Source organism: Apium graveolens, chromosome 9, assembly GCF_009905375.1.
Source record: "Apium graveolens cultivar Ventura chromosome 9, ASM990537v1, whole genome shotgun sequence".
In the NCBI taxonomy this organism is placed as follows: domain Eukaryota; kingdom Viridiplantae; phylum Streptophyta; class Magnoliopsida; order Apiales; family Apiaceae; genus Apium; species Apium graveolens.
Window position 1 is genome coordinate 119,797,206 of NC_133655.1, and position 19,568 is coordinate 119,816,773.

At 41.7% G+C, this 19,568-nt stretch overlaps 2 protein-coding genes across 2 annotated transcripts; both read left to right on the forward strand.

The window, feature by feature from the left end:
• Positions 1–291: 291 nt before the first annotated feature.
• LOC141684316 (uncharacterized) lies at positions 292–974 on the forward strand. Its single transcript, XM_074489232.1, has one exon. It carries the CDS (start codon positions 342–344, stop codon positions 783–785), a length of 444 nt encoding a protein of 147 aa, XP_074345333.1. The 5' UTR covers positions 292–341; the 3' UTR covers positions 786–974.
• Positions 975–8,997: 8,023 nt separating this feature from the next.
• LOC141685523 (uncharacterized) lies at positions 8,998–9,429 on the forward strand. The gene has a single exon (XM_074490617.1). It carries the CDS (start codon positions 8,998–9,000, stop codon positions 9,427–9,429), a length of 432 nt encoding a protein of 143 aa, XP_074346718.1.
• The last annotated feature ends 10,139 nt before the right edge of the window (positions 9,430–19,568 follow it).

Consider the following 19,568-nt stretch of genomic DNA (forward strand, 5'->3'; position numbering starts at 1 on the left):
TAAATTACGACCACATGTTATCCTATTATTTTTATTATAAATTTATAATTATATTATTTAAAAAAATTCAAATTATAATATAACAAAATAAATAAAAATTTTAAATATTAACAAAAATCATAAGATATCACAATTAATAGAAGAAATGTACTTAGCAAAAAAAAAAAATAGAAGAAATGTACAACTACACTCTCTATACGATACACCTATCTCCGTCCCTACTATCCATAAACACACACATACATCACCTAGCTAAAGTAGAAAAAGGATAAAATAACACTCCTCATCACTTAGAAACGTATTTGATTTGAACCCCCCCTCTCCTCTCCTAAACTAAATAAATGGACACCTATCCAAATCTACACATCTCCTGTCCTCCCTCTCATCTCATCTCTCCCATGGCTTCAACAATCTCTTCCAACGACGCCGTTTCCACTGCTCTCCGAAACAACAAAAAATGTTACACCACCACCTCACTCGTCCGGTGGCCAACCCGCACAAGGTTGATACCTCTCCGGCGAAGGAGAGCACTGCCGACAGTGCGTCTCGGAGGAAAGAAGAACATTAGAAGAAAGTTCTTTATTGTCCGAATATTCCGGCGGATTAAACTGAAGTGGATAAAGATGAAGCTGAAGAAGCTTAGAGAATATTATCATGCCTTAATAAAAGACATGATCGATGGGGGTGCTAGTGTAGAAGCTTTTCAACAAAGACTTCTTATGGAAACTTCTTTTGCTATTCCTGTTTTGGGTCTTTCCATCAATACCTTCCCCACCCGGCCTTAGTCATTTCGCCAGAAGATGATCGTTTGAGCATATCTTATTCGGGAACTAAGATGACCCTTATAAGTACAATATATATGTAACTTATGATCTTTGTAATTAGTCTCTAAGAAATCCGATAGAGTTGTCCGGAACAACAGGTGCAGTTGTTTTTGGTTAATTAATGTAAACCCGTCCATGCCTTTACCTCCATTATTTTTAGATGTATGTTACAAATGTTTGCATTAGTTTACTGTTACTAATTTTTTATTGGATTGAATTGAGGGGAATTAAATGCTGATTACTGACAGCACAAAGTATATATCTACTCATTTGTCTCATTCGTTTTAAAAAAAATTAAATTCGGCTCAATTCGGACAGAATTCCGCGAAATTCTATTCGTTTGCAACTCTATATCTGATCACTGATTTGATTGTTGAATTCGGACATTAAAACTAAGTGCATGTTTGGGAACATCAAATTTCATATATTGGCTTAAAGCCCGTTTAACAAATCTGCAACCTGTTGGCAAATAATGGATGGATCATATTTGGTACATACATGATCATAACTGAAAGCTGGTCAGGCTAACTTTCACTTCAACTTATTTCATAATTTCTACTCTAAATTCAAACAAATAAAGAAAAAGATTGATGCGTGTTTAATTTAAACGTTCAAGATTTCATGTCGGATCAAATTATATTATTTTTATACATATTTACCTTGTTTATTGCTTTTAGTAATTTATTTTTCAATAATAAAGCTTTTAAATTTTGTCTTTTGAAATTTATATACATGCATTAAAATAATTATATTAAATTTTGAATTCCTTTTAAAAAATATAACTTATAAGTCATAATTTACCAAACACGTCAACAACTCATTAGTAAAATTATCCAAATACCTAAATAACTTATAAGTTACATGTTCATACTACTTATACACGATACTTTTCAACTTTAAGTCATAAGTTACTCTTTTTAAGAAATCTCAAACGGACTCTAAATTGACTAGCTTCACAATAAACAGCTACGTGAAAGAAATTAAGAAGAGAGTAATCTGGTGAATAAAAAATTATAAATGAAAATAATAATTTTTTTTGTGAATTATCGGTTAACTCGGGAATTATGTGGATGATAGATCATAATAAAAATCTACTAGATTTTAATGATAGTATCAGTGTTACAGAAATCGCTAGGCGTGCCAGGACGGTGAGGGTACTTTTGAGAGATTAATCGGCAAGTCGGAGATTAATCGGACCGATTAATCGGAACATTAATCGGACCGATTAATCGGAAGAATATAAATATTATTTTTAATTTTTATAATTATATAATGATCAATATGTCAAATATTTGTTTGAAAAAAGAAATTATAATGATATTAAATAATATCTACACATTTGACATGCGTTATGTACTAATTATTGAGTTTACAATATTAACTATATTTTAATTCACACTTTTAAATTAATTATAATATGTTAATTTTATATTTTAAGTGAGAAAGTAAATATATTTTATTACTTGTTATTATTACCAATACTTTATATTAGAAATTGACATGATATTGTGTGAAATTATGAAATTAATGAATTAAATTATTAAAAGGTAAAAAAAATAATAATAATTTTCCGCCTAGACCGCCTAGGACCGATTTTTGACCGCCTAGCCCGCCTAATCCCGATTTTGACCCGATTTTTTGAAAAAACGCCTAAATCACCGCTTAGGTCCGAGTCAGGGTGTTTTACCACCGCCTAGCGCTTAGGCGCCGCCTAGACCGATTTTTAGAACACAGGATAGTATAAGTAGTAGTGCTAGGTTTCTAAAAAAATTTCCCAAATTATATAACAAATGATGTGTCAAATAAATGATATGTTTTAATTTGTGAACCCATATTAATGCACACGGGTTCTCAAATTATGTTTAGGGAACACATAGCATTTGGGGAACCTAACATTTCTCTAATATAATATTATAATAAAAAATAATTTACAATCTTATATCAGATTTTAAAAAGTGAATCGTTAAATTTTTTATTTATGGTAAATCATATTTATGGTAAATCAGAAACAGGGTCGATTTGTATGGAATTGACAAGGTTGGTGAATCCCATCATATACACCTTTCATTTTTTTAGGAAAATGGTATCAGAATCGAGTTATTTGATTTTATTAGTTTATGAGATCTGGATTGGTTCGAACTTTTACAAAGTCGCAATAATATAATTTAATTATAATCTGATATCTAACCGGTTTGAAACCGGACTGCGATTAACCCTCCAATTTAGTAATTTAAAAAAGAAAGATAGAAAATAGGCAATTGGACATGAGCTAGAAATCCCAAGTGTTTACGGGCCTAGTTATGGGGTTGTCTATAGTATACAGTACTACAGTAGTATATATCTTCTATATTAATTGCGTATCTACATAGTGCAGTGGTTCACGGATACGTCTTCATCTCCTCTACTCTACTCTCCTTGTCCTACGTATGTAAACGTCATTCCTATCAATTTGTCTGTTTTCGTGTTTTACAAGAAACGAATATTGTACTCGCATTTCTCCATGGACTTATTTAATCCGCATGACAGAGTGTGCTAAAATTATTAAATACTGGAAATTACTCGTCGGGATGTAATTTCAAGAAAGCATTAATTACAAATGTTTTAGCGTTATCATTCAAATTTAAATAATGCGAAAATATGTTTCATCCTAAAAAATGGTTCCAAGCTTAAAAATTGTGAAAGTCCTTTTTTCTCCGATATCATATTTTTCATAATAGCTTCCAAACTACCCGACAAAAAAAATCAATTTTTTTATAAAAAAATAGCCAAAATAACAATTCAACCGATTAAATATTTCAATATTAATTGAGTATTTTAATTTATATATGATACTTATTTGAGTATTTCATATAAGTGATATTCCATTAACAGTTGGTATCTCACATATATAGTAAATACTCTACTCATTGGATATTTCATAGATTAAAGTTGCTCCATTTTAGAAAATAGTTATCTTTTGATAAGTTTATATAAAAAAAGAGGCTAAACTTATTTTTGGACACAAAAAAATAGCTTCCATACTGCAGAATTTGAGCTTGTGTTGGATATCTCATGAATCATGATTAACTTGCAAAAAAAAACTTATTATTCATACGTCCTAAACTTATAATTCCGTAGACTTGGTACATATCTGGACAGTCATTTTTAAGGCCCATTCTTACTTTAAGCCAACCGACCTATTTGGCAATTTATGATTTATGTCATTTGTAACAACTTTTGGGTTAAAAAAAGAAAGTCAGAATTCCTTACATTTAATTTTAATTAAAACTGCTGCTCACACATTACCGAATTATTCTATCAACATGTTTTTTTCTTCCGGCTGATATTTATAAAGAGTTGGAACTGGCCATGTCGAAATTTTGGTGGAGATCTGATAGTTCAAAAGAAGAAGGTATTCACCGGATGTGTTGGAACCGTTTAACTGCTTCCAAGTGAAAAGTGGTATGGGTTTTTGAAAAAAATTTATGACGTGTGTTGGTTATAGGCCCAATAAGGCATATTGAACGAAGGCCCATTAAGCGGTTGTGCTACTGGGTCGAAGGACCTCCAGGCCCGCGTCGCCAAGGCCCATGGAAGCCCCAGCCGAGACCTGCTACTCGCGGACCGTTGGACAATGCAAGGGACATACCGCCCCCTTTTCACTCCCTCCTTAATGGTTGGTAACGGAAGAACATTCATGGCATAATTGGGTATAAAAACCCTTGTAAAGTAAGATAAAACATATACACTCTCAACACTCTACTTCTCTTGTATTACTACCCTAATTTTACAGCCAGATTTTGATTCTCACACCGGAGGTGAATCGGGGGTCCAAACCCTCACATTCTCTTCACTTTCAGGTACGGCCGAAGCCATCTTCAATCCAGCCGAAACCTGTTCATACAACCGAAAGGATCTGGGCGTAACATTTGGCGCCGTCTGTGGGAATACGAGAGTTACAAGTTGAGAAAATGACAGAAATTCATGAGCATTCACCGCCACCTGGTTTCACCGACAAGGGACAACCATCCTCCCTAGTCGACGAGGACGGGGTTATCACGTTAACCCCTGAAGAAGAGGCCTTACTCCTAAAGATCCGGACAGAGAAGGCCGCGGAGAAGGGTAAGTCCAAAGTTGATCAGATTGACAAGGAAGCGGAAGCGCGAGCCAAGAAAAGGGAAGCTGATGCCCTCCGACTCAAAGCCCTGCAACTGCAGAGGGAAGAAATTGAACTGCAAGAACAAGGCTTGAGAGAAGCGATGCGGGCCGAAAAGACCGGCGGAGCACATAAGGATAGAAGGGAACGAAGGGCGTAGACGAAGAAGATGAGTTTGACTCTGATTCGCATCCCCGAAGGAAGAGGGCTAAGCAACCCTACTCTTCCGATTCAGATGACAAGCCCGATGGATCCCGCCTCAGGCTCAATCGCTTAGAGAAGGCCCTCTTCGGTGATAGGAGGCCCGATCGAGAACCTGTTGTAACACAAGAGATTGAACTGTACCGACCCCCTCCGGGCGAAGAGAGACAATTCCCCAAGATGAGCGAGTTCAATGGGAAAGGGGACCCCGAGGACCATTGTGAAAAGTATGAACTCCTGATGGTTGGGATGGGCCACAACGATATAATGCCGTGCAAAATGTTCAAGACTTATCTCAAAGGGTCTGCCTCGATGTGGTACAAATCCCTGAAGCCTCGGTCAATCGGGTCTTACGAGCAGTTGAAGAGAAAATTTTTAAAGTACTACTTGCACCTGTGCCGAAAGGCGAAGGACACCGAAGCCTTGGTCCATTGTCGGCAGAGGGCGAATGAGGATCTGGGGGATTATCTCGCTAAATTCAAGGAAGAAGCGGGAATGGTCACCAATCTGGACAAAATCAAAGCAATGGGCTTCCTAACGGCGGGGCTAGTCCCCTATAAAGGTAAAAAGCTTCGGTCATCTCTTTACGATTTCCCCCCAAAATCCCTAAATTATATATATGTGATAGGCGAGAATATTCACCGCAAGATGGAAAATATTGGGGGATATAAAGACACAAGAAGGGACGACCGATCAAAGCGAGCCGACAGATATGAGGGCTCAAGATCAGGATCTGACCGAAGGGATAGCAGAAAGAAAGGAAGGAAGGAATCAGATCGAGGGGCCGAATGACGTCGAGATAGAGATTCGGTCGTGTTCACTCCTTTGAATGCGCCGATCTCCAAGATTCTCCATGAGATAAAGGGCAAGCCGGGATTTGTTCGCCCCGCCAAGATGAAGGTCCCGAACCACAAGTACTGTGACTATCACAGGGACAAAGGGGCATAACACAGATGAATGCTACCACCTCAAGAAGCTCATTGAGCGCATGATCAAAGACGGCGAGCTTAATCAGTTCGTCCGAGATCTGAGAGATAGATTGGGGCCGAAGGAAAACACAGAAGAGGAAGTAGAGGCCGATGAGCCAGAACGAAGGGACAAGATAAGGGGCGAAGTAAAAACTATATCTGGGGGAAGCATCCTGGATAAGGATAGCAAGACAGCAAAGAAGAGGTACGCCCGACAGGTGTACAATCTGTATCAGTTCGGGCAGGCAAAGCCCCACATGCCCATGACCTTCAGCACTGAAGACTATGAGGATGTCATTCGCCCGCACGAGGACCCTCTGATCATCAATCCTATCATCGGGCAGAATAAAATATGGAAAGTGATGTGGATACCGGCAGCTCAGCCAATATACTATTCCATAAGACCTATTGTAAGATGAACTTGGCGGGAGAACAACTAGAGCCCTGCAACGAGGCTCCCCTCTATGCAATCGGAGGACATCCAATTCAGTTCGAAGGAACGATTACTCTTCCGGTCCTCCTGGGCAAGTTGTCGTATACCGCCGAGAAGCTGGTGAAGTTCTACGTGGTTCGGATTGAAATCCCGTACAATGCAATATTTGGCTGGCCCTTCTTATCAACTTTCGAAGCAGTGGAGTCCATACCCCACCTCAAACTCAAGTTCCCAACTAAAAAAGGGGTAGAAAAAATGAGGGGCGATCAGAAAACTGCCCGAATCATAATGCTCGAAGACCTTGAAAAGGATCAAGAATATGAAGGACCTGATGGAACCGAAAAGAGGAAGCGGGCAGAATCCGGACCCAGCGGAAGTCGGGAAACATTAAACATTGAGTTGGAAAAATTTGGGGCCGATCTCTCGAGTCCTATTGCTGAACCTGCGGCAGAGACTGAAGAAGTGGAGTTGTACGCGGGCCATTCGGGAAAGATGGTACGGATAGGCAAAAACATGGGGGCAGACCTGAAGGTGAAGGTAATAGCTGTCATTCGGCAATACCATGATGTGTTCGCCTGGGGGCCCGAAGATATGCCCGGATTGGATCCCAAGACGGCAACGCACTGCTTGAATGTGCAGCCCGAGACCAAGCCGGTAAAGCAAAAGAAGAGGACATTTGCAGTCGAACGACAGAAGGTAATAGAGGCCGAGGTGGAAAAACTTTTAGAGGCCAAATTTATCGAGGAGATCGAGTATCCTGATTGGCTAGCCAATGTGGTGGTCGTGAAGAAGTCGAACGGGAAATGGAGGATGTGCGTGGATTACACTGACCTCAACAAAGCATGTCTGAAGGATCACTACCCATTGCCTAACATCGACCAACTAATAGAGGCAACCGCAGGATATGAAGTACTTTGTTTTTTGGACGCTTTTTCTGCTTATCATCAAATTGCTATGAATGATAGGGATGTGCCCAAGACAGCGTTCATAACTCCGAAGGGGACTTATGCTTATATTAAAATTCCCTTCGGACTGAAGAACGCTGGAGCCACATTCCAGCGAATGGTGAACAAAGTCTTCAAGGAGCAGATTGGGAGGAACATGGAAGCATACGTGGATGATATGATAGTGAAGTCACTGTTCCAAGATCATGCCGAGGACTTAAAGGAATGCTTCGAAACTCTCCGAAAGAACAACATGAGGATCAATCCGAACAAATGTACCTTCGGAGTCTCGAGTGGAAAGTTTCTCGGGTACATGGTCAGCTCCCGGGGGATAGAGGCGAACCTGGAGAAGATCGAAGCGGTTATCAATATGGAACCTCCTAAATGCATTAGAGATATACAGAAATTGACTGGCCGACTCGCCGCCCTTCGGTGTTTCATTTCCCGGTCATCCGAGAAAGCACTTCCTTTCTTCGCCGTGCTCAAAGGGTCAAAGAATTTTGAGTGGGGGCCCGAATGCCAAAAGGCGTTCGAAGAAGTAAAAGAATATTTAACAAAGGCACCACTCTTGATGAGGCCCGATCCGAAGGAAACTCTTCAGCTTTATCTAGCTGTGTCTGACAGAACTCTGGGGGCCGTCCTTGTGAAGAATTATGAAGGCAATCAACATCCCGTGTTTTACGTGTCCCATGTTCTCAAGGACGCAGAGACAAGGTACCCCAACGCCGAGAAATTCACATATGGGTTGTTTATGGCCTCCCGAAAATTGCGACATTATTTTCAAGGCCGGACGGTCCAAGTTGTCACCGATCAACCTCTGAAGAAGATTTTAACCAGGCCCGAAGCCTCCGGGAGAGTCGTAGCGTGGTCCATCGAACTCGGGGAATTTGATCTCGAATATGTCCCCCGAACGGCAATTAAGGCCCAGGCTTTGGTCGACTTCGTGGTTGAATGCGCATTCTCGGGTCCAAAGGATCTCTCGCCTGAAGAACAACTAATCCGGATCCCAGGGAAGTGGTAGCTCTTTGTAGACGGGTCGGTCGCCGGAAAAAAGTGTGGGGCAGGCTTGATCCTCGCCAGCCCCGAAGGATTTGAAATATGCCAGGCCATAAGGTTCGACTTCCCCTTGACAAACAATGAGGCCGAGTACGAAGCCCTCCTCGCAGGAGTGAAGCTTGCCCGAAGCCTCGAGGCGAAGCACCTAAGGGCCTTCAGCGACTCCATGTTGGTTGTGAAACATTTCATAGGGGAGTATGAACAAAGGAATCCCCGAACGAGAGCCTATGCTACCAAGGTACGAGAAGCTTCTTTATCATTTGAAACCTTTGAATTAAGTCAAATTGGCAGAGAAAACAATTCTAGGGCGAACGCACTTTCCAGGCTAGCTTCGGCCGAGACACAGAACTTAACCGGTTCTATTTACCTCACCGAAGCCAAAATACCTTCGATCGAAAAGAAAGAATGCCTAGAGATTCACCAGGGAAGCGACTGGATGACCCCCCTCAGGAACTTTCTGGAGAAGGGCATTCTGCCACCCGACCGGAAAGATGCCCTGAAGGTTAAATACAGAGCATCAAGCTACACTATCATCAATGGGCGAATGTATCGCCGATCAGTCAGTCAACCCCTTCTACGTTGTTTGAACAGCGAAGAACAGCAACAGGCTTTGGAGGCAGTACACGAAGGAATTTGCGGCGAGCATCTGGCTGGTCGTTCCCTCGCCTTTAAAATTCTCCGGCAGGGATTCTTCTGGCCCACTTTGAAGGCAGACGCCATCGACTATGCAAAGAAATGTGTACAATGCCAGTTGTTCTCCACTGTCCCAAAGCAGCCTCTAGAAGAGATGACCTCTATACTAAGCCCAATTCCGTTCGCCGTATGGGTCGTGGATATAGTCGGCATACTTCCTACCAGCATGAAGTAAGCAAAATACTGCATAATCGCCATTGACTACATGACTAAATGGGTCGAAGCCCGTCCTCTGTCAACCATAACCGAAGAAGCCGCTAAAAAGTTCTTCCTAGAACAGGTCATTCTCCGATTTGGCATTCCGAAAACCTGCATCTCAGATAATGGAACTCAATTCGTTGGAAACAAATTCCGCAAGTTCCTGCACCACTTCGGAATCCAACAAAAATTTAGATCAGTCGCCCACCCACAAGGAAATGGTGCGATCGAAGCGGCGAACAAAGTGATATTCCGTGGAATCAAGAAGAGGTTGGGCGAGGCAAAAGGAAGATGGGCGGAAGAACTCCCTTGGATCTTATGGGCTTACCAAACCACCCCCCGGACATCGACCGGAGAAACTCCTTTTAGAATGGCTTATGGCACCGAGGCCTTAGTTCCTGTCGAAGTGGGCTTGGAATCATACTGAACCGAGACCTACAATATGAAAACTAATAGCTTTGGGTTGAAGGCGAACGTTGACTTGCTGGAGGAAGAAAGAGAAGCCGCCCATCAAAGGAACATGAGGTATTTACTGCAAGCGGCACAACACTATGACTCCTATATGAAGAAAAGGGCATTCGGAGTAGGAGACCTAGTATTAAGGGAGTTGGCCGCATCTATGCCAGCCAAGCAAGGAAAGCTCCAGCCGAACTGGGAAGGGCCTTACAAAATGACCGAAGTCCTTCGCCCTGGAACCTATAAGCTCGAAACGCTGTCAGGCGAATCAATTAAAAATACTTGGCATGCCAGTCGCCTTCAGAAATTTTATCAGTAAGAAATTTCTTAAAAAGCTTGTATTTCAATTATACGTGAAGAATGTAAGCGGACTGATTGAATAAAGATGTATTTCCTGTCAAAATTTCTTTATTTATACATGCTGCGGCCGACCGAGTATTATCTGAGGGCGATCCCGAAGAAGATAAACCCTTCGGCCGCCGCCATTGTCTAATTTGTTAATTGAAAAGACATAAGGGGTAATCACCCAAAAATCGAACATCACTACACTCTTATGAAAACTTGAAATTGGTAAACACGAATTAAGGGCCTTAAGGGGCAGTCCTAGAATAACGCCCTATCATTCGTCTTAACTTAATTATTTATTATTAATGAGGCCCAAAGAACCCCTGTCCCGGGGTGATCAAAGGAAGGACATGGTCCTTCGGCCTAGATAATGAAACAATTAATCCGACCAGGTTTAGGGGCGATCCCGAAGATGACCGCTGATCTAGGGGCGATCATTAAAAGATCAGCACCCATGTGCCCTCGCCTGAATTAAGAAAGGATTAACAGCCCGAACCAACCTTCGACCTTTAACCCTTGGGGCCGTAAGGGGTAGTGAGGCAGCAATACATTAAAATCGTTAAAAAAAGATCGTTGAGGCGAATGAAGCCGAAGATACTATTAATTTTATTCAATTCGATAAGATCGTTGAGGTGTTTGAAGCCAGAGATGCGATTCATTTTATTATTAAAATTGTTGAGGCAGAATAAGCCGAAGATACGATTCATTTTATTCAATTCGATAAGATCGTTGAGGCGAATGAAGCCGAAGATACGATTCATTTTATTCAATTCGATAAGATCGTTGAGGCGAATGAAGTCAGATATGCGATTTATTTTATTATGAAAATTGTTGAGGCAGAATAAGCCGAAGATACGATTCATTTTATTCAATTTGATAAGATTGTTGAGGCGAATGAAGCCAGAGATGCGATTCATTTTATTATTAAAATTGTTGAGGCAGAATAAGCCGAAGATACAATTCACTAATTTCGTTAAGGCAAATGAGTAAGCCAAAGATACAATTTTAATAATCGTTAAGGCACCAATAATGCCGAAGAGACGGTTCATTTTTAAGGTGAACAATTAAATGCAGTCGGACAATGCTGATGAAAAACAAAAGATGCATTAAAATATAAAACCCCGAAGGCCAGTTAAATTACAGAGAGTACGTACTACAAAGAGTACCAACTACTACCAATTACAAAGAGTACCGATTATGAAAAATAGAAATACAGGAAGACGAACGAAGAATGCCGCTGCAAGAGTTGGGTACGACCATGGAAACACCAACGACAAACTTCGCAACAAGATCATCTTCAGTCATGTCAAACACCTCAGTGCTGAAGGTTTAGGCTTGAGGGTCTTTATCCGAGAGCTCTTCGTCTTCGCCGGAGGAGACAGGAGGGATTTCGACTGCTGGACGACCGATAGGATCCTCCAGGATGTCGTCCAATAACTGCTTATAGTCCCAGTTCAGGCCATGGGCCTTCTCCAGGACATAATCAGCGCCGAACTGGAAGCAGTGCTCCTCAGTCCGGTCCAGCTGCTTCTGCTTCTTTCGGGACCTCTTCAGCTGGCCGTTCCGATGGGAGATCCTCCGATTCGCCCTCTCCAGCTCAGTCTCCAGCCGAGATCTATCCTTCTTCAGCTCAACGGCTTCGACCTCATTCTGGGCTTTCACCCTTACGAGCTCCTCCTCGGCTGCCGTAGCCCTCCTCTCCAACTCCTTCACCTCGGCCATGTGAGTCTCCATATCCTTAACCTTATCCTCCACGGCTTCGGCCCAAGGGGCAGCCTGCAAAAGGACGGCAAAAGCATTACTAAAGGATGCCGAAATGAAAAAAGTGGAAGAAAAATAGAAGATTAAAAAATATACCAAGGACAGGAAGGACAGAAGCTTCGTGCAGGCTTTGGTAGCAGAAGCCGAGGCAAAGGTCGGGAGATCAACCGGGAGCTGAAGACCATGGCAGAGGTCCGAAGCCACCTCCTTCGTGGACTGCCGAACAGGATACACCGTATGGTCGGACGTAAGCACGCCCCACCCCAGGAGATAAGAACGCACTATCCCCTCCTTGCTCCGGGTCCTCTTGGAAGGGTTCCCCTCTCCCATGTACTCCAGATCGTCCCCCTCCTCGGCCTCAGAAGCCACTCGAGATTGACGGGGCGATGAAGGCTTCTCGGTCGGGGCCCTTTCGCCCGTGCCCTCAGATGGATCGGGCGTAGCCCCCTTATCGGCGGCCTTCTTCGCCGCCTCTTCGGCCGCCCTCTTCTCGGCCGCCCTGACCTTCTTTCTCTCGATCAGGGCCTCCCTTGAAGACACTGAAATAAGAAGGGAAAACAAGTCAGTCCAAGCATATATATAATCAAATGCATAAAAAGAAATGGAATACAGGTGTGGGGACAAAACTAAAAGACCAAGGAAGAAGTTTTGTTACCCCCACCCCACAAGCTGAAGAGCCAATCCTTGTCCCGAAACTCTCCGGGACCCAGCTTCTTCACATTGACGTCCACCAACGCCGTGTAACTATCCTTCTCCTCTAAGGTCAAGCTCGGCATGAGAAGCAGAGCGGGGTTTACATCCCGCCAAACCGACATGGCCGCCAACCCCGGACCACTCACATAGCACCAATGTGTGTGAGTGGACTTATTGTTCGAGTTGGTCGCCGTCTAATTGGGTCGCCCTGCCCGACGGGCGATGGTATAAAAACCAGCACTCTTCGGATTCCTCCTGAAATCGTAGTGGTACCAGAATAGGCGAGTGTTGGGTGCGATCCCGGCATGAAGACACTTGTTCTGAAAATAGTTGATGTGGATGAACCCGTTCGGATCCATCTATCCGAGGACGATGCCCATCTGGGAAAAGAGGTGCTTAATCAGCTTCAACGGCGGCACCCTCAAGCCGTATTTGAAGGCCGCCTCTGAAATCCCTACGGCACAGCCTCCATATCCGTCCGGTACCCTGGGAGTGTCGAAGATTCTCTCACCTCCCTCGGCGCGTATAGCCAACAAAGTCCTCGGGGAATAGAGTAATCATCGTACATTTGAACGACGCGCCCTTTCGTCAGCTCAGATCTATTATTGGCTGCGGGATAGTCGGCAGCCGAACCGTATAGGGCCTGTCCCATCCGCTCGGGGCGAATGGAAGACGTTCCCACCAAGCTGTTGGATAAGGGGTCCCAAGAATCCGGGGGACGTTCTGCTCAGTCCATGTCCCTGTATCAGGAACAGAGAGACATTAGTCCATGTACTCGGATTATCAGATAAAATAAAAAGTAAACACCCGAGTACACTTTCCAGGACCGAACGAACCCGAACCCCGGAGGCTGTTTATGAAGGCTGCTCCTGAGCCAAGCCCACCCGAAGGATGTTCTTGCCTACAGAGCCTTACGCAAACATCACTCCAGACCACCTGTTTAAGCCCTGGGTCGGCTCCCGAAGGGTGTTCTAAAACCAAGAAGTCCCGAAGAACGTTCTTGGTCATAAAACACCTCGTATGCCATCTTTAAACCCTTGGGGCCTCCTCAGGATTGGTAAAACCCAGAAACCTATGATTACCTACCCAAAAACCCCAGAAAAACATAACAGCACACGCAAAAACCCAGAAAATCCCCATAAACCCGGAACAAAAGTCCGCATGCAAACTCTATAAAACACGGGAAACTAGCATGCAAATTCAAAACTGGAAAACAAGAAGAGAGACTTACTTATTTGAAGATGTTCTTGGATTGAAATGGGATAATTTGGAAAGACGGAGTTGCTGTTGCCCGTGATTGAGAGATTCATCACGATTTGTCACTGTGTGTGGAGAAGCTAAAGTGATAAAAAGGAAATGAAACATACAAATGGGCTTATATAGGCGCCTAAAATGAATTTAGAGCAGCGACGTTTGGGGGTTTTTGAAATGAACGTCCCAGATCAAAACAGTTGGCATTCAACGGCTGAGATTGAGTCATGAAACGACGTGCCACCAGCTGTCATCAATGCACTGCAAGTCCCCATAAGATTGCCACGTGTACGACCGAAGATCGAGGTGAGACTGAAGCGATCTCCCTAGGGTTCCTCCATCCCCATATGGGCTGAGACCGGTGTCCGTCGGCCGGCCCGAAGGCCCAGCCGAAGGACAGGGACATGTTGGTTATAGGCCCAATAAGGCCCATTGAACGAAGGCCCATTAAGCGGTTGTGCTACTGGGCCGAAGGACCTCCAGGCCCGCGTCGCCAAGGCCCATGGAAGCCCAGACCGAGGCCTGCTACTCGCGGAGCGTTGGACAATGTAAGGGACATAACGCCCCCTTTTCACTCCCTCCTTAATGGTTGGTAATGGAAGAACATTCATGGCATGATTGGGTATAAAAACCCTTGTGAAATAAGATAAAATATATACACTCTCAACACTCTACTTCTCTTGTATTACTACCCTAATTTTACAGCCATATTCTGATTCTCACACCGGAGGTGAATCGGGGGTCCAAACCCTCGCATTCTCTTCACTTTCAGGTACGACCGAAGCCATCTTCAATCCAGCCGAAGCCTGTTCATACAACCGAAAGGATCTGGGCGTAACAACATGCTTGAACTAAATGTTTGCCCACAAAAGATATGCTACAAGTTAAACGAATTCAAATTAATTCCCAATGCCCAGTTTGTAACTGAGTGATGGATCAGTTATTCACGCTCTTGTAACCTGTACTTTCGCAGAACAGTGTAGAGAAGCCTTTAGTTGGATAAAAAATAATATTATTTTGAATGCCATAGTCGAGTCTGATTGTAACACCCCCAAATTCAAGGTCAGGAATTCGGGTTGGTACGATCACTTAATATTGTCTAATAAATAATTAATCCTCTTTTCACATCATTACTCGACCTTTTAACCAAACTCTCACACACACACAGGTTATATGCTCGGAAACATTACTAAATTAACGTTAAAGTATTTAAGTTATTACAGACCTAAAGGAATTATCTCAAAAGGGTGAACGCCGAGAACAACTCTACATGAGACTGGCTCGGGTCACAAATAGTCTTGGTTCAAGTACTCAAAAGAAAACTATCTCTACTCGTCTACCTGAGGCAGCTGGCGGACGAACAGTCTACAGTACTCACGTGCGTCCCCTACCCGCTTGCAGGCAGTCGTCCTGGTTCGGGCCATGCTTGTAATCTGTTGTGATATGATGTTTATAAAAGCAAGAGTGAGCACTAACGCTCAGCAAGATATAGATAACTATTATTTAAATATGGTCATATAGGGAAAAACAACCAATTAGCATTGTATATACAAGATTTCTAAAAGTTTATATGCTTGTCAATTTTTATGATAAACTCAACTCTAAATGTATTAGTTTAATCAGTTTATACTCGTACTCATTTTATCTCAAAATCTCAATACGAAGCTTGAACCAAGATTCTCAAATGGATGTGATATATATCCATCAATATTCTTATTTAAAATTTAGCCTTGTCGGCCTTCTGCTGTAGGTTTCACAACAATTTATCCAAAGTGGAGGAAATGGACCATACTGGAATAAACCACGTACCGGTGATCAGCCGAATACGAAATTTTCTCTACTAGTAGAAGGAATACAAACCTAGCCGCCTTTGGGCTTATCGAGATATTACACGATGGTTGCCCATTTCCGTGCAAGTCCGAAAGTCAATGGTCACAGGGACCATATAACTGTATACTGCGCCACTCCGCGCTTGGTCACTACCCAATACCTCTCCGTGTCGGGCAAGCCACATTCCAGTCCCAAAATAATTATATCATTTACATAAAATCCTTTATCGAAGGAATAGATAGAATGGAGTTGACCTTTAAATAAAATGATTTATTCGTCACTTTAATTCAATTGATCCTTGGGAGTTGTCAGAGTTTTGAATTTAAAATCATTTTCAAACCCTTACTGTAGTAGAGTTTTACATATATTGTTCACTTGTTTTTCATTGAGCGAGGAAGCAAAACCCTTATGCTTCTAAACTAAGTTCCCTAGGGTTTTGATAAGTTTCAGATGATTGATCTCTTTCGAGAATTTTGAATAATTTGGAAAGTATCCTTGGGAACTATGTCAATTTTTAAATGATTTTTAGAAGTACGAAATATTAAATATTTACGGTCTCATAATATTTTTAAGAAGGGTTCAATGAATTGATAAAACCTTAAGTACAAAATGTTTCTCAATTAGGTTCAATGAATTGATAAAAATCTTAGTTAAATACTTAATACAGAATTTGACATCTTATAATTATCCTTCGAATGGTTACATACGTTTTAGATAGAGTGAATTAATTTAAAAACTTTTCAATATCTCTTTAAGTATTTTCCGGATATTTTAGTAACTCTTTAGGTATCACTTATAAATAAATAATCAAATAGAATATCCCTTGAGTGAATATTCGATTATCTCTTATAGTTATAAATTAATCTCAATCGTTCGCTTAATATGTATGTTACGCGAAAGTACTTTGTTTATTGAAATAGAAATCTTCCGCGTCCGGCTCGTTCCGGAATTAAATTGATTTAAAATATCTCCGACTCCCACTATCTTGTATTATATTAAAATTACGTTTCAATTACTCATACTCGTATAAAACGAAGTGTTAGGAGTGGTATGGTCTCGAGGCTTTTGTTGGCGATCTAAAATCAATAACCAACGATCTTAGTTAGTATGCGATTATCGATTCGCTTCACTAAAACATTTTTATAAAATCGAAAAATTAATATTTTTTTAAAATTCTTTTTGGAAAGTCTTCCTTGCTGCATTATTTAATTATCATGATTTTTCCAAGATTCCGAAATCATTTTTAGCCTTTCAAAATCATCCTGCAAGTGGCCTATGTGCAGTTGGCTTTTTGTATGAACGCTCTACACTAAAACGGTCATAACTCCTAAACCGTAAATCCCCTCGCGACGATCCACATATGTACAGAATTTACAAATCAAGATCTACCCAGTCATGGCCAGTGACTCACAAGTTTCAAATATTTACATGGCCGAATATACTGCAGAAGGCAGACCAAGTGCAATAGGCTCCACATTCCATTTCTATTACTTGTTCTTGACACAATCACTACTTATGACCAACACAACACTTTTTACTTCTCAAGATCCACCCAAATACACCTTATATACTTTATCTAGCATCACATACAAGCATCACAACTCAAAAACTTAAGTACTTAGCAAGAATATGAGCAAAACAACCTCACACATACACAAACTTTTGGATCTTGACACTACATCATAAATAACTTTTAAACCCACCCTTAAAAATTTAAAGAGTTGGAAGTTATACCTTATTAAGCACTAGGAGGGTTAGTACTAAGATTATTAGAGCTTGGTTTTCTTGAAAAATACTTAGAAGGGCTAGATCCTTGAGAAACAAAACCAAGAAACTATGTTAGTCAAAACAGGTCATAAAGTTCTTGAACTTCAAGAATTTGTTTCTCACAAACCATTAATAATTTGGACATGAAATCATAGACATACTTTTACTAGGATGTAAGGAAGCTTTGTGAATTTTTATAGAATTTTTAATAGAGGGAAGGATGGAGAAGTGAAGTGAAGAAGAGAGCTCTTCTCCTTTTCTGCATGAAGCAGCCGAGAGCAAGAGAGGGATGGGGGGATTTGGCTTGATTTTTTTGTTAAAGTGTGGGAGTGTATAAGATGTGCTTGTTAGTGTTTATATATGGGCATAATAATCAGCAAAAAAAAGGCTTGGTTGAAAATTTAGATGAGTAGAAATGAGGAGGTATGGCCTTGTACTTCCTTGTCTCCCACTTACTATTCACTTACTATTCCACTAACTATTCTAGTTAGCTTCTAATTCCCTAGTTACATCTCCTAACTACTAGTTAGCTTGGTTTTGTATGGCCAACTTGCATGAAATTAATTTCTCATTTGATTATTTATCGCACACGCGATTGTCGTTCCATTCCGATAGTTTACTTGCATAACATTTCATTTCGTAGTGAATTTTTTTATCGCTTATAATCCTTTATCCAACTCTATTCCTTTCTCTTGATCATAGAAACACCTTGATATAATATTTATTTCACGTAGTATTCCCGGTTCTACGCCATTCCTTACGGATATGAAAACACGTAGTATAATCGTGAATCTTCGAATTCTGACGGCTTTTACATTCACTTATTTTCCTCGATAAACAAGAATATGATCTCGGATTTCCAAAATTCCACTATTCATATTTGTGATGAACTCCATACGTACTACATAATTAGTTCCAGTTACTATTCACTGAAGTTTTAAAATATTTCAAAAATCAGGGTTCTTACAGTCTCCCCCTTAAAAGGATTCCGTCCCGGAATCAATCCACAAATAGATGGGGGTACTTTTCTTGCACGTGACTCTCTAATTCCCAAGCCGACTCCTCGACGTTGTGATGCCTCTATAAGACTCTGACTAGATTGACACTCTTGTTCCAGAGTACTTGCTCTTTTCGGTCAATGATTTCGAACGACTGCTCAACATAGGACATATCTGGTTGAAGGTCTACTTGCTCATGCTCCACTATATGTTTGGCATCCGCATTATACTTCCTCAACATTGATACATGAAAAACATTATGAACCTGTTGAAGATTTGGAGGTAAAGCTAACTCGTATGCCACGGGTCCTATCCGTCTTAGAATCTCGAATGGTCCAATATAACGGGGGCTCAGCTTCCCCTTCTTCCAAAATTTTATCAATCCTTTCCATGGTGACACTTTCAGAAATACCTGGTCACCCACTTCATACTCTCTGTCCTTCCGTGCCAGATCGGCGTATTTACGCCGTCGGTCTTGGGCTGCTGCTAGGCGTCCTCTGACTAATTGAACTATGTCCCTTGTCCTTTGCACCAAGTCGGGACCTAGTAACTTTCTCTCACCAACTTCATCTCAATACAAGGGCGAACGGAACCTTCGGCCATACAACGCCTCGTATGGGGGCATTACGATACTCACATGATAACTGTTGTTGTAGGCAAACTCTATCAAAGACAGGTGTTCATCCCAAGAACCCTTAAAATCAATTACACACATTCTCAACATGTCCTCCAATGTCTGAATGGTTCATTTACTTTGTCCATCTGTTTGCGGATGGTAAGCGGTGCTCATGTTTAGTTTGGTTCCTAGGCATTCCTGAAAGCTCCTCCAAAATCTGGAGTTGAATCGGGGATCTCGGTCAGATACGATAGCTACTGGCACTCCATATCTTACCACAATTTCCTTAATGTATAGCTCCGCTAATCTATCCACTGTGTAGGTTTCCTTGATTGGAAGAAAGTGCGCTGACTTGGTTAGTCGGTCTATAATTACCCATATTGCATCACGGTTAGTCTT

Bases quoted from the DNA above. Each gene is read 5' to 3' on its own strand.
- LOC141684316 (XM_074489232.1), top strand. From the start codon at position 342: ATGGACACCTATCCAAATCTACACATCTCCTGTCCTCCCTCTCATCTC.
- LOC141685523 (XM_074490617.1), top strand. From the start codon at position 8,998: ATGACCCCCCTCAGGAACTTTCTGGAGAAGGGCATTCTGCCACCCGAC.